Source organism: Phragmites australis, chromosome 6, assembly GCF_958298935.1.
Source record: "Phragmites australis chromosome 6, lpPhrAust1.1, whole genome shotgun sequence".
NCBI lineage: Eukaryota > Viridiplantae > Streptophyta > Magnoliopsida > Poales > Poaceae > Phragmites > Phragmites australis.
In genome coordinates this window covers 32172427-32187446 of record NC_084926.1, presented here as the reverse complement: position 1 = coordinate 32187446, position 15020 = coordinate 32172427, and the positions used below count along the sequence as shown (strand labels likewise).

At 47.1% G+C, this 15020-nt stretch overlaps 1 protein-coding gene across 1 annotated transcript; it reads left to right on the top strand.

Annotated features, from left to right (window-relative positions):
• LOC133922237 (uncharacterized) lies at positions 1–6167 on the top strand. The gene is made up of 3 exons (XM_062367473.1): positions 1–839; positions 5432–5499; positions 5617–6167. The coding sequence occupies exons 1-3, from the start codon at positions 69–71 to the stop codon at positions 5621–5623; spliced, it is 846 nt and encodes a 281-aa protein (XP_062223457.1). The 5' UTR covers positions 1–68; the 3' UTR covers positions 5624–6167.
• The last annotated feature ends 8853 nt before the right edge of the window (positions 6168–15020 follow it).

Here is a 15020-nt window from a genome sequence, read left to right as displayed (position 1 = left end):
TCCTTCCTTGTCTTTCGTCCCCATCCTTCTCAGTCCCACCATCGTCCCTGCCGGAGAGCAAGTAGGCAATGCCGTGCTGTCAATCGGTGCTCAGCGCCGCCGTCGCCGCCGCTCGCAGCACGCCGTCATGGCTGCACCGGCTGCACGCCAAAGAGGGCCTCTCCTTCCCCTCCCACCTCAACATCGACGACCTCCTCTACGGGGCCCCACCCCAGTCTCCCCTGACCCTGCCCCCGCCTCCGCCGCTTCTTTCCTCCAATCACCCCACCAACCCCGCCGTCGTCAAGGAGCAGCCTCCCAAGGCCGCTAAGCCCAAGCAGCAGCGACCGCCGCGCAATCCTTCGCGACCAAACCCTAGCTCCAACAATTCCCCGCAGCTGCAGCTCAGCGCCGTGATCTCCGACGTCTTCGCGATCCCGTCCTCTGCTCCGCTAGACGCCCCGCCGCCCAAGGCCTTCAGAAAGCAGTCCCGGCCCCGCCCGAGAACCGACGATGACCAGCCGATCCCTGTTCCTCCACCATCTCGCCCCCACAAGGAGAAGAAGGACAAGAGTGCCAAGGCCAAGAAGCGCCGCCGGGCCGAGCGCGCTGCGGATGCCGACGGAGAGAAGTGCAGCAAGACCGACGTCACCGTCATCGACACCAGCACCGACGGCTGGAAGGCAGCCAAGCTGCTCATCCGCAGGGGCGACTCCTGGAAGGTCCGCGACAAGAAGCCCTCGGCAGTGTCGGAACCGGAAGATGCCCTCGCCAAGGGCAAAAGGAGAGCTGGCCTTGTCGCCAAGCTGCAGAGAGACAAAGAGAAGGAGAAGCAGAAGGATAAAGAAGCAACCTTATCAGTGAGTACTCTACTCTTCATGCCCTATAATTCGTATTAGTATCCCTACTCTGCTGCTTGATCTTCCTGTCCTTGAAGCTCACATAAAGCTATTTGATAAGTTTGCTTGAGGATATTCTTGTTTTTACAGAAATGTACTCTAGCATGCCTCTAGTGACAGAGGTAAGAAGTGTTAAAATCATATGTTTTATTAAATTTTTTTAGAGTAAAGGGACTTCTCCCTTGTTCCATTGATATGAAATCAGAACAGTGTTTACAGTTTCTGGTGCAATATCGTCAAGCAGATTAAGTTCAGATTGAGGACTTAGCTGAGATGCTGCCCCAACATCAGCCACCAAGGGTCTAGCTACCAAACAGGATTACTGATATGTCTAGAACCCATGCCAACACTTATCATATCACCACACACACTGGGGAGGAACACAAGATCATCACTTGAAGCACCGCTCATCTGACCACATAATCCTTGGAGCTTTTTCATCCTCTGTTTCAGCAACTCGATGCATTGATCCATCTTCAGCAACATGGTATCCTTAAAGATTTTCAACCAGTTCAACAGCATCCCAAGCAATTCTCATTCAGATCTCTCTCATCCCTGTCCAAACTTGTCCCTGAAAACACAACATGTTGCGCAATTTCCATAATCTCCATAAGGCACCAGAAGTAACTATACTAAGAACAGCATTTTTATTATTGCTAATCCACCACCTAGTTATGGATTCAAAATCAGCACCTATAGATTTCTCAAACATTTCAGCAACAAAATAACCAGACATTAGAAGCACAATACAGCCAAAAAAAAAAAAAGATGGATGCTCTCATTCTCTGCACCAGATAACCAAGTTTTTTTTATATAGTTCCCTTCTTTTAGCAAGATTATCCCTGGTAAGCAGCTTATTATTAGCATCAAGCCAACGAAAAACATAAACTCTTGGAGGCAAGTCAATTTCTATAATGCTGGAATACACACATGTTTCACTTGACCAAAAGTAATTATTGCATACAAGGATTGCCCATTGTATGTTCTGTTAAGGTTCACAAAATTTATTTTTATTTTTTTCCTGCTTCGATTGAGGTGTACCTGTTGACTGACTTTCTTGGATTAAGTAGTAGTGCCATGGGATGATACAGGCAGTGAGAATGGTGAATTCTGTCTGATGCAAACTGTTTTTGTGTTTTATATTGCCATTGTGTGTCTGTGTTTGGCATGCATGCTCAACTGCGCACATTTGAGTCTGCACACATACATAAAAGCGTGCATGTTGGTGGAAACAGCCATTCCTAGGATAGCTTGATTGTTTTGCTATATGCTATGTGCACAAAAAAAATCTATGTATCAGGGAATACATTTTCCCGCACAATGCAGTGGTGGTTGCACAGGAATGGGAAGAGATCACATGGGTCACGGTTGTGGTTAGGTTCATGTAAGGGTAATAGCACTTTTCAGGCACTGTTGTTGTTCATCTTGGAATTAAATGCTTGTTATAGTCGATTAGATTCTCGTATGCAAGACAGGTCAGTTAGCTGTACAGAGTCTAGTGTAGCTACTCTCATTAGATAAACCTGGTTTGTTGGTATCAAAATGAGCATGTACCTATCGAAGAGCACACATGCACACTTAGTTATAAACTATGTTACACGGATACATTTATGTGTATCGGTATCGGGCTAATACCGATACACGGATACGTCATTTTCTCAAAAATCCCGATACGCGGATACGTTTCAATAATATTTTATTAAAAATAAGTAATGAGACATAAAGAAATTATAGCATCTAGCAGGAAGCCAAGAACAATAAGTTACCATGTGATTAAACCATTTTGCTGCCATTCGGGCCATTCCAGTGAAGTACTGGAGTGAGCCAATAGCCAAGACCATTGGAACGAACACTGAAACAGAGCCACAACACCTAATCCTACAAAATGAACCTACTGTTAAGCCAATCGGGAGGGGAAAAAGGGGGAAAAGGGGAGAGGGAGATGGAGAAGGATAATTCACCGCTGGGGGCGCGCCAGCTGCAGGAGGTGAGGACGATTGGATGAGGTGCTTGGCTAGGTCACAGTTGCAACCTGCGGGAGGTGAGGAGGAAGCCAGTCGCCGGTCCCGTGCTGGGGCCGGTCACTGGTCATCGCCGGCAGGTCGTCAACGCAGAGGCGGCGTCGTTGCTGTGCGCCTGGGCCTACGCCCGTGCATGGAGGCGGCGTTGCTGTCGTGCGCCTGCGCCCATGCGTGGAGGCGGCGCTGCTGCCGTGCGCTGTGCCTGCGCCCGTGTGTGGAGGTGGAGCTGCTGTTGTGTGCCTGCGCCCGTGTGTCGGCTGGCTAGGTCACGAGCATATGCCTTTATATGGGTTGGGTCGTATCCTGAATTGGACCAATACGTATCGGCCCATGTATCTGAGTTTTTTGTATTTATTTTTGGTCGGATACTCCATGGATATGTATCAGCCGTGTATCCATATCGGATACGGTATCCAGTGCGGATATGCGACCAAAGTGCAGTATCTGTGTTTTAGAGGTTATAAATAATTGATCTTGGGTCAGAAAGTTGTAGCTTATATTATGTTGTGAGTTGTGACTGATGGGAATTAACGATGTGTTAGCCTATGTTTCATTGTAGATGAAAGGGGGAAATCTACTTTGTTATGCTGTTACAGATTTGTTCACCAATTGAAAAGCACTACCATGTGCTGTGCAGTTTCCAAAGGAAAAGAAACAGGGCATAGTTTAGCATTACCAGTTACAATTGTCCATTATGTTTCTCTTTAGGGATGATAGATTAGATAATCTTATTGAGCAGAACAAGTTGGATAATCTTATTAATCACATTACCAATGATAATGGAAAACCTAATTGAGCCATCTGAAACCTCCTGTTGTTCCTGTTGTACTCGATTTGCCAACCACTTGAATCAACATGCTTTGATTAGACAGGATACTAATCGGTAGTTCTAGTCGCTAGTGTTGCTTTGCTTATCATCAGTTTGAATGCCGTTACGAGAACTTGAACCCATGATCTCCCATTCCCTAAGTGAGCTACTTACCACCAGGGCCGTTGCATTTGTTGATAACGATATGGTTGTTAAAATATGAAATTTCAAAAATATCCGGGTGGTTTTAGGGGTAACCTAACGAGATTGCAGTTAATTGACCAAGATTTTGATCCCTGTTGTGGAACATAAGCTTTGCAGTTCGTTGACATGATAAAATGCTCGCTTTGGTCATAAAAAAGAGTGTCGTTGTGGATGTGTGCAGTTAAAAATTTTAAACTTTAGTTATTGATATCTCGATGAGTATTTACATTAAACATATGAAAATGATATGCATAGATTTGTTCCAATTGGTTGATTCATAATTAGGCTGAAAATAAAGCTCGAAGTTTGTGAGCCAGCTCAGGTTCGAATAGGCTCGGCTCGGTTCAGCTCGATGGATAAACGAGCCGAGCCCGAGCCGCCTTCCTAGCTTGATGGCCAAACGAGTCGAGCCCAAGCTGGCTTGTGAGCAGCTTAGTGGCTCAATGCTGACCCAGCCCATGCAAAGCCCATCATTGGGTGTTGGCCTTTAGGTTCCTCCACTCCAAGGCTTTACCGCTTTAGGCTCCAATACTCCAACAGATAGGGCTCCCCCTCGGCGCCAGACCGCAAACGACAGAGAGAGTCAGAGTCCCAGAGACACGCCGCCGCGGCGACGCTCGCCGGCCTGCCGGCTGTCCGCCCTCAGGTTCCACAGGCCACATTCCCATAGTGAACTGGCCGCCGGTGAAGCTTTTGTAATTTTGCCTAGCATCGATGCGTAAGTTTGGCGTTCACTGTGAACTGGCCACCGATGGAGCTCGACTGGTGCGATTTTAATTCTCTCTGTTTTTTATTTGGGCTTGACTTAGGGATCTGTGTAGAGCACCCTCCCCTTTGGCCGCTTAGATTTTCTTTGAAGCGTAGTGGGTGGCTTACTGGCTTTGTAAGAGCAAAGATGTGACGTTGGTGGAGATATAGTTCCTGATGCGTGAGTTGCAATGTGGGCAATGTGGTGAGTAGCTACAGTTCATGCATGAGCATTGGTACATCAGAAATATACAAGGACGATGTATATGTGTGGTTTAATCAAATGGTGTACAAATATTACATATGTTTTGGAGTGATATATGAGCTAGTTTTGGAGTGGATCATGACTTCATGTGCATGTTCTGTTGGCCTCTTGAGCGTCTGGTATCACTGGGCAGCCCTGCCTTGCAAGCCAAACCGAGCCGGCTCGAGCCAGCATCTAGCCCGAGCCAAGCCAGTTTTCCAGCAAGAAAGCTTGTTCGATCCAAGCCAGGCTTGGCTCGGCTCGGCTCATTTCCGGCCCTATTCATAATGTTGTAATTTTACTAGGTTTTATTAGTACATTACCATAGATTTGAGTGGTCAAAGTTGCATTTTGTAGACCATGTTGATGTCCAAAACACTGCTCTTTTTTGTACACAAAGGAACAGTAATAACATCAATAAAGGCATATTAGCATCCATATAGCAATATCTGGTGGGTAGTAAATTACAATCTGTCAAGTATGCGTAGCATGTTTCAGTAAGGCTTTGTATGATTTGTGTGTACTCCAGGGAGACATTCATGCTGGTAGTGGAGATGTGATGAAAGAATCTGATGATCCCATTCAAACTCCGAAAAGGTAAGCCTGATGAATTCATCTCTGGTGTAAAGGGTGCTCTGCTGTTGCAACCCAAAATTAAATAATGATGCCAATTCGGAGATATTAAAGAAATTTTGTTTTACATGAACATTGCAGATCTTAGATGTTCTGAACCAGAACCAGAAGGCCAAATCGCAGCAATTCTTTATGGACTAAATACAGGCAAGAAGTATGGGCGAAGACAGCCCTATAGGTGACTTGAGAGGGAAATGAGATCTCATAGAGACAACATTGTCATTACATTGGGATCAACATATTCAGTTTTATTATTGCCCAATTTATCTTCTAGATTGATTCATGTTAGATGTTCTGTAGCTGGAAGGGGTATCATGTTTGTAGATGAACCATTGCGAATGCGAGGTCATCTAAATGTTTTTTTTGTTTTGGTAGAAAAGTGCAAGCTCATCTAAATGTCACTGTTAGCTACTGTTGGAGTTGTTGGGGGGGGGGGGGGGGCGGTGTTTGATTCGTTTAGTCTGTTTGGCCTTTAAGTCGTACTGCAACTCAGCTGGGTACTGTAAATGGTATGTTTATATTGGTAGCTCAGTTGCTGTACAATTTCGTTTGGTATTTGGCCAAGTGTTTCATGTAAGAATTCAATAATTGATGGAACGGTAAATGCTGTTTATGTGATTTCATTTGGTGCAGATTTGTAGCCCTCTTGATGGTGTGTCATGAATTTGTACTCGTACATCTATTTTCTGATGGGGCAAAATGATGCTCTCTCTTCAAGTGGTGATGTCGTGACTTTTCTTTAACCTTGTATTAACGTCTTTTAAGTCAAAGCTCAGGTTTTCCTCCAAGTTAAAGTTATGTTTGTTCGGCGTGTCCAAATGTTTGCAGTTGCTGCAGCAACTCAGGAAGCAGGGGCGGATCTACGTTGAATAAAGGGTGTTCAGTTGAACACCCAAGAATTTTGGAGAATAAACAGGGTTTAGGCTATCTTCAACTGAAATTCTAAAAATCCACCCCTATAACACTATTACATCATTCCCTATCACTATTACAATATCCTCTATTTTTTCTATCCTTAACAGACATCCAATTTCTTACCTTTCATTACTCTCCTCCTTCTTTCAGACCTACATGCATACACTGTGAACAGTGATAGTGAACCTCAGAACCAGCGGCAAATATGCTGCTCGTGGCCTCAAAAAATTGTCTCCTGCAACACTGTAGCAGGAGATACGGTCTCCGTTGGAGCCGTCGCCAGGCGTTACCGAGAGGCAAACTGTAACACCCTACTTTACAACTAAGCCTAATTATTTGAAAATAGAAAATTTTAGTAGTATTTTCTCTATAGGACGGTATAACTGACCATAAAAAAGATCACAGACAGACAATATCTGATATAACCAACATATATATAGAAATCTTCACGACGCTACCAGCGTCGTACCACAACATATACAAAACAAACGACAAACCACCAAAAACACAACTTATAAACACCGGTTGAGGTATTGACATTGTGATGAGGTAGTGCGTGCAACTACCAAGATCCATCCCCAAAATACACGTCAACATCTAAACATACCTGTAAAAGATTTAACAGGAGGTGAGACGAGCTCAGCAAGTAATAGCTATGAATATAAACACATCTCACTCCATTCAAAAATATTAGGGAATAAAACATTCTTCTCACAATGTAAAAAAAAACCACATGGTTTTAAAGAGAATATTTTTTCAGAAGTATTTGTCGAGAAAATAATGACAGACTCCAACCCGATCTCCCACAAAAAAAAAATGACATTCAACTCCTAGAATTCTGTATTCTCCAGATATCATAAAAAAAATATATGAATGCCATGATGCAACTCCATTTGAGAGCTGAACGATGCCAACATCTCATGCAACTCCATGTACCGGTACGAATCACGCACGATGGCAGTGATCGGCCTTTATCACCATATGTAGTGCATAAATGCATATGTATGCATGTGAATTGACATCAATTCTTAATTTCCTTTTTGAATGACTCATGATAAAAACCACAACTGATTCATGAAGACAAAGGTACAATCCAAATCAATAAGAAAAGCATGGATTTAAATAATCAAATGCAACATCATCCATGATTGGAATGAATTAGAAAAAAAACCATATACTTCAATTTTATTTGCAAAAGAAGTAAGACATGAATATAAACATAGCACGGAATCACACCCCACGTTACTTGCCTTTTACCAAAAGCGATGAAGAAATTTTGATCAAGAACGCCCGGAAGTAGTACCACCTGTACAGGTATATTATTAGCACTACAACACATTTAAACACACATACAATATGAAATGTCAAACCTACGTCTGAAAACGTTGCATATACGCCTACATTCCGGAAAATTGAACAGAGAACTGTATCACATGAAATGATACACTATTTCCAATTAAGAGTCGAACCAAAATTCTCACTAATTAGATTTCGCTCCGATGAACGAAAAGAATACTTCGACTCGGATGTCGTATCTTCGAATCAATAACGATTATCGAAATGAATCAGACTATTCATCACATGAAATGATACGACATGAATTGATTGATTTGATTCAATCCAACCACAAACGTCTAGGAATTACCGAGGAATCACCTTTGAAGGATTGACGACGAATCCGACAAAAATGCGAAAATTCCAACTTTTTCCTTTTTCTTCTTTTTTTTCTTTTTCTTCCCTTTTTCTTCCCTTTTTTTTCTTTTTCTTTTTCTTCTCTTTTCTTTTCTTTTCTCTTTCTTCCTTCCTGGCTTCTTCTTCCTAGCTCTTCTTCGGCCGGCTGTTGGCTTGCTCGTTTGGTCAAGACACACAGAGAGAGAGGGAGACCACGGCGGCGGCGTGTGGGGCATGGTAGCCGGCCCGGCGTGACGACGGCGTAGGTGCTCGGCTCAGTGGCGAGGCGCGGCCGGTCAGGTGGCGCGGTGAGGCGCGCGACACGCGGGAGCTGAGCTCGATCGGCAGACGGCGCGGGCAGCAGCGCTCGTCAGCGGCGCGCACAGCAGCGGCGACGGCGTCGCACGGCACCGGCGAGCAGCGAGCAGGACGGCGACAGCAGGGGGCGCGGCGGCTGGAGCAGGCAGGTCGACCAGCGAGCAGCCTAGCGCAGCGCATGCGGCGTGGAAGCTCGGCGCCGACGGAAAGAGAGAGAGAGAGAGAGAGAGAGAGAGAGAGAGAGAGAGATGAACGCAAGAAGTGTCTGGATGGATCGGGTTGAGGGCCGATCCATCCAATACTTATCCTCTTTTTTTTATTTTTTTTAAAACAACGAACGGTCTAAATTTTTGGACTTGCTACGGGTCACAAAGTGTCCGGAACGGACATATGAATAGCAAAATGGGTTCGTCTCGACGAGATGAACGCAACCACGGTCTCCGATCGTCCATACGAGCAACGGATCAAAATGTCAACTTTTTATCAAAACTCCTCTTTTTTTTCCTCTCTCAAAAATTTGGTATTACACAAACTTGCCGACACAGTATTGCCTCTGCCGATGCTGCTCCTGTTGGAGCTGGCCTTAGGAGCTATATTACACATATGCATTAGTACTGAGGAGAATGGATGTATATTTGATGTAATTTTTGTTGTCTAGCTCGTTACTTTGTTATGGAACTAATTGTACTTATTATTGCTATTATAGACTTTTTTTTTTCAAATATATAGGAGAGTTATACATGTTTATCAATAAGAAGAATAGAGATGAGTTTATATGACACCACTGTCGGGAAATGCTGCCTCCACTGCTGGGAAGCCACCCTCGGCACGCGTGCGCCGTGAAGGATCCAACAGCTTATGAGGCTGCTAAGAATCATTTCTCCCTCCTCTGCTTTTTAATTACACAATTCATGTCTACATAGAAATTGACGATGAGTGAATCGCCATCTCCTGATAGAATGGATCCAGCGATGCCAAAGAAACAACAATTACTATTCCTATGTAAAAGCACAAGGAGACAACCCACACCTATGGCGGATGCGCGGGCTGGTAGTGAATAGTGAATTATTGAATCGTGCATTTGTTCAGGTTCCTAGGACGGATGAGTTAACTTTGGACAATGTCTACCGCAATTACTAAAATGAGGTCTCTAGGGGTTTGTCAAGAGCAACTGCAGTTCTATTATTATAGTAAGTTGGAAGGGACTATTTATTTGGGTTTCTGTTTTTGGTTTGTTTGAAAAATTATGTTTTTAGTTTTTCTGAAAAGTTACTTTGAATTTTAGTTGTTGAGTTTTATAATAATTTTTTAGTTTCTTAGCACACTACTTCTCACAAAAGCTACTCTTAGCTAGTTTCTCAGTTTCTAGTTCATTTCCTTAAAAACAGATTTCTGACCTCTTTGAAATCATTTTTTAACAAACTCGTTTATTTAGATTTCTGACTTCTGAATTTCTAACCGAAACAGAAATCAAAAACAACATAAAATAAATAGACCAATCTTACTTGTACCTCACTAAATGGTCAACACCAAAGATATCTCTATTTCAAAGAAGCAACGAGGTGAGACCCATGAGAATCGTCATAACAGAAGTGAATTTCAAATAACATAATGTTCAACTATGTGTACTAGAGGTGAAACAGCTTCCTCCCTTACAGGGGAGGCGATTGTCTGCTGTTCCGGCCCGATCTTTGGCCAGGGAGGGCATGCCTGTCGAGATCATCGATATCTTCGATGATGATGAGGAGATCGATTGGGATCTCCTGCGAAGGGAGAGTGAGCCGGCGTCAATGGGACCGGTGGTGAAGCAGGAAGAGGCTAGGAAGGCGAGGGAGAGGGCATTGCTGGTGACCTCCTCGGACTCCTCAGCGTCCTCTGGCAGCTCGAGAGCCGGCTACTGTATCAGCTTCCGCAACGGCAGGCCGCAGATGAGGCGCATACGCTGTCTCATGCGTGGCCCCTGTCGGGACCCGTAGGAGGTGAAGGCGGTCACCGGGATGGCGTACTTGGTGACACTGTGATATACCTATGTAATGGCGGGACTTAGTCACCTTGTACTCTTTCTCGCCTTGTCTTGCTCCGTAGGGATCCATCTTCTTCGTGGCAATTTCTGTACAATTGTTTTAGTTTGTATCCCCTAGATGTACTGGTTGTTTAATAATATAACGTAGATCTTTGGGAAAGGTCGTGTCTCCTTCCGTATTGGAATACAAGAGGACCTTTCGAACGGGTGGCCGTATGCGTGCGTGCTTTCGTGCCTCCAAACCGTACTTTTTTGTCCCTTTTGAAGGCGATGACTAGTTTTTTTGACGACCAGTGGATACTTAGGCTAACTGAGGAGAACCGGGTGGAGTAGTGGCGATCTCGTCGTCTCTGGTTATTGCATACTCCTCGGGCCTGGTTACTGCATACTCCTTCCTAATTTGTTCCATATTTCCGACTCAGCGAAGTCCCTCTGGAACCTTTGGGGATGAGCTCCGGAGGTGGCCCTTGACCATTCAGGTTCCTTAGCAATTGCCTAGGTTGAAGGCGATGATGTGTTAGAGGAGCAGCCGAAGGCTTAGGCAAGAGAGGCGGTTCGCGACCCCCTCGGCCCTTAGCCGCTGCCCGGCTCCGGAGGTATTCTGTTCAGAGCCTAGCGACGATGCTTCGAAGGCGAAGTCGAAGGCCGGGCGGAAGAGAGGGTCCGCGACCCCCTCGACCCTTAGCCGCTGCCAGGCTCTGGACGTATTCCGTCGGGATCCTAGCGACGGCGCGTTGGAGGCAAAGCCGAAGGCTGAGCGGAAGAGAGGGTCAGCGACCCCCTCGGCCCTTAGCCGCTGCCCGGTTCCGGAGGTATTCCGTCCGGAGCCTGGCGACGACGCGTCAGAGGTGAAGTTGAAGACCGGGTGGAAGGGAGGGTCCGGAACCCCCTCAGCCCTTAGCTGCTACCTGGCTCCGGAGGTATTCCATCCGGAGCCTAGCGACGGCGCGTCAGAGACAAAGGTGAAGGCCGGGCGAAAGGGATGGTCCGTGACCCCCTCGGCCCTTAGCCGTTGCCCAGCTCCGGAGGTATTCCATCCGGAGCCTAGCGACGGAGCATCGGAGGCGAAGTCGAAGGCTGGGTGGAAGAGAGGGTCTATGACCCCCTCGGCCCTTAGTCGGCCCCTAGCCACTGCTAGGCCTTGCTGTCATTACAATGGATAGTCGGGGGTTCCATTTTGTTTCCCGTGCCATGCAACGTGGGCTTTTATTAAATGTTAGTATAAAAAAATAACGTATGAAATGTGTCTTAAAAGGAGATGGTAGGGCAATGATTTTGAGGTCACGTGGGTCATACCTTTCCCTTCAGGGGGGGATTTTTATACCCCTTTGATTGTCCTTCTGTGCCTTTTTAGAGGCTAGTGGGTACCCGTTCGGCATGGAGGCATTAGCCTTCAAGATGCTGGGGTACCTTTCCTGCTAGATCTTTTCAGAATCTTTTTGCCCGGTGGAGTTTTCGAAGAAACATCTCCATCGCGGGGGTTTTCGGAAGTCTCTCCATGGTGCGGAGGTTTTTGTGAAAACTCTCCGTCGTGCGGAGGTTAGGAAAAGGCTCTCTGTTTTTGCCGGAGGTTTGTAAAAACTCTTCGTTGTGCGGAGATTGGGAAAGGCTCCCCGTTTTTCCCAGAGGTTTGTAAAACTCTCCGTTGTGTGGAGGTTTGAAAAGGCTCTCCGTTTTGCGGAGGTTTGTGAAAGGCTCTCTGTTTTTGACGGAGGTTTTGCAAGGTTCTCCGTTTTGTTAGAGGTTTGTAAAACTCCCCGTTTTTACTAGAGGTTTGGTAAAACTCTCCGTTTTTATTGTAGGTTTTTGGTAGAGCTCTCCGTTTTACCAGAGGTTTTGGTAAGGTTTTCCGTTCTCACCGGAGGTTTTGTAGAGCTCTCTATTTTTACGAGAGGTTTTGGTGAAGCTCTCTGTTTTTACCAGAGGTTTTGGTAAAGCTCTCCATTTTTACCGAAGGTTTTGGTAAGGTTCTCCGTTTTTACCAGAGGTTTTGTAAAGCTCTCCGTTTTTATGGGAGATTTTTGGTGAAGCTCTACGTTTTTACCGGAGGTTTTGGTAAAGCTCTCCGTTTTTGTCGGAGGTTTGTAAAACTCTCCATTTTTACCGGAGGTTTTGGTAAGGTTCCTTAGCATGTATTAATGCCGAAGATCCTACACACTATTGGAGCTACGCAATACCTTTCAGGAAACCTAGTCAGTCTTGCCTCCCAGGTGACCTAGACATGCTACGCCCACGGTGTGTAGGCTTGACGTGCTCCCAAGAAAACGCCCGAGGTGCACCGCAACGCTGTCCACCAAGGATGTGCCCCGATGCGTGGCATTTATATGACCAAAGCTGTGCAATGCTTTCCAGGGCACCCTGGGCATAATCTGCCTTGCAGGTGACCTAGGAATAAGCGGTGCCCGCGGTATATAAGCATGTCGTGCAGATAAGATTCCTTGCGACAACATTCCTCAGAGCACTGCATCCTCACATCAGGGTAGTCCCCTAATATGCGGCGTTCACACACTATCGAAGCTACATAATACCTCCCAGGAAACCTGGGCAGTCTTGCCCCCAGGTGACCTAGGCATGCTACACCCACGGTGTGTGGGCTCCACTTCCGACCAGGGCAAAGCCTACCCTCCGGGAAACCTTTTCAGGTGACCTTGGGTTTAGGCAAGCGATGCTTACTGGTGCGTGGGCTTGTCACGTCTCAGAAGAAATCCCCCGAGGGCGCCGCAACTACATTACCAAGGAAGTCCCTTGATAACCGGCATCTACACACTATCGAGGCTACACAATACCTTCCAAAAAACCTAGGCAGTCTTGCCTTCCAAATGACCTAGGCATGCTACGCCTACGGTGTGTAGGCATGTCGTGCAAAGAGGATTCCTTGTGACAGCATTCCTCGGAGCACCGTAACTTCACCACCGAGGATATCCCCGGGGTGTGGCTTCAACACCCGAGGCTATGCAAATGCCTTCCAAGGCACCCTGGGTATAATCTGCCTTGCAGGTGACCTAGGCATAGGCGGCGCCCGTGGGTGTGGGCCTCATTATCTATCGAGACTACGCAATGCCTTTCAGGAAATCTAGGCAATCTTACCTTCCAATTGACCTAGTCATGCTACATCCACAATAGTGGGCTTGTCACACCACCCGAAGATGTCCTACGGGTGGCACCGTAATACGGTCTATCAAGGAAATCCCTTGATATGTGGCAACTACACTTCTGAGGCCACACAATACCTTCCAGGAAACTTGGGCAGACCCGCCCCCAGGTGACCTAGGCACGATGCGTCTGCGGGAGTGCAGGGATTTTGCATGATTATACTAGTTAAGTTTTGCAGTCTACTGTTGGCAACAAGAAGCTATTTGTAGCATGAAACATAGCTAGGTTAACAACTGCTCATGCTAAATGAGAATGTCACTTAAGTTCTACCGCATCTACTTAGTAGCTATCCATTGCAAAAGTCTTCTAACAATATAGTTGGAGGCCTCCAACAGACTCTAACCTTGCTGCATGAAAGACGGATCACAAGGTAAACTACTGGGTAGTTAACAGTGGGCGTACCTTTGTAGGAATAAGGCCTCTATTGTGAGGCTTGGAAGCCTCGAAGCTTGTGGCTAGGCTGGGAGAGGCGGTGCTTGACCCCCTCCGCCTTTAGCCGTTGCCCGGCTCCTGAGGTAATCCGTCTGGAGCCTGGCGGCGGCATGTGGGAGGCATGGTCGAAGGCTGGTTGGGAGAGGCGGTCCTTGATCGCCTCGGCCCCTAGCTGCTGCCCGGCTCCGGAGGTACTTCGTCCGGAGCCTAGCGACGGCGTGTCCCCAATTCAGTTCTCGTTGTTGGGTATGGTACTGTTGGTAGTGGGGTTGGTGGTGATGGTGCAAGGTTGAGGGGCTGGGGATTCGCCCGGGAGTTTGCCCTAGGTCCCCAAACTCTGCGTTGTCCTTCGTCGGCTCCTTCTATGGCCAGGCATTCGGCTTGCCTTCCGAGGTATTCCTCCCGGAAGGTAATGAGGGTGCGACAGTCATTGGTGTTGTGGCCCGCTCTGGTCCGTGCAGGACGCATCCATATGCCCCCGGGGGCACCGGAGCTTGGAGTTGTCGTTGGGGTCGCTGCTGAAGGTGGTGTGCCACGGAACCTGTGGTTTCCCCAGGGTTTCCTTCCCCCTTGGGAGACCATCGAAGCCACCCGGTGAACCCGTTTTCGGAGCCGAAGTGGTTTTGACTATGCTTCCCTGGACGAGGTGGGCTTGGAGTTCCCTGCGTGCGATTGGCGTTGCAAGGGCGGCATCGGAGGCGCTGGCGGGATCCGCGCCTCCCGGAGCCCTGCGTCTCCTTGGAACCCTTTCTTGCCTGAGGGGCCCAAGGAGGGTGCTGGGTGGACAGACTTTCCGAAGATGTTGGCTCACTTGGGGTATTCCAGGTGTGGTCAAAGGGGATACCCGGGGACCAAGCCCAGTTGGGAGCATTCCTGGGTTGGACCGCCCAAAATCATTGGAAGGCGGCCTGCTTGGCTGTGGCTTCGGCTGCATCCTCTCCTGAGGTGGTGAGGTCTTCGTTGTGCAGGGGCT

What these genes read in the sequence shown, in the direction of transcription:
- LOC133922237 (XM_062367473.1), top strand. Translation starts at nt 69, where the DNA reads ATGCCGTGCTGTCAATCGGTGCTCAGCGCCGCCGTCGCCGCCGCTCGC. An exon ending in ATAAAGAAGCAACCTTATCA is followed by an intron (nt 840 to 5,431) that starts GTGAGTACTCTA and finishes TGTGTACTCCAG; the next exon opens with GGAGACATTCATGCTGGTAG.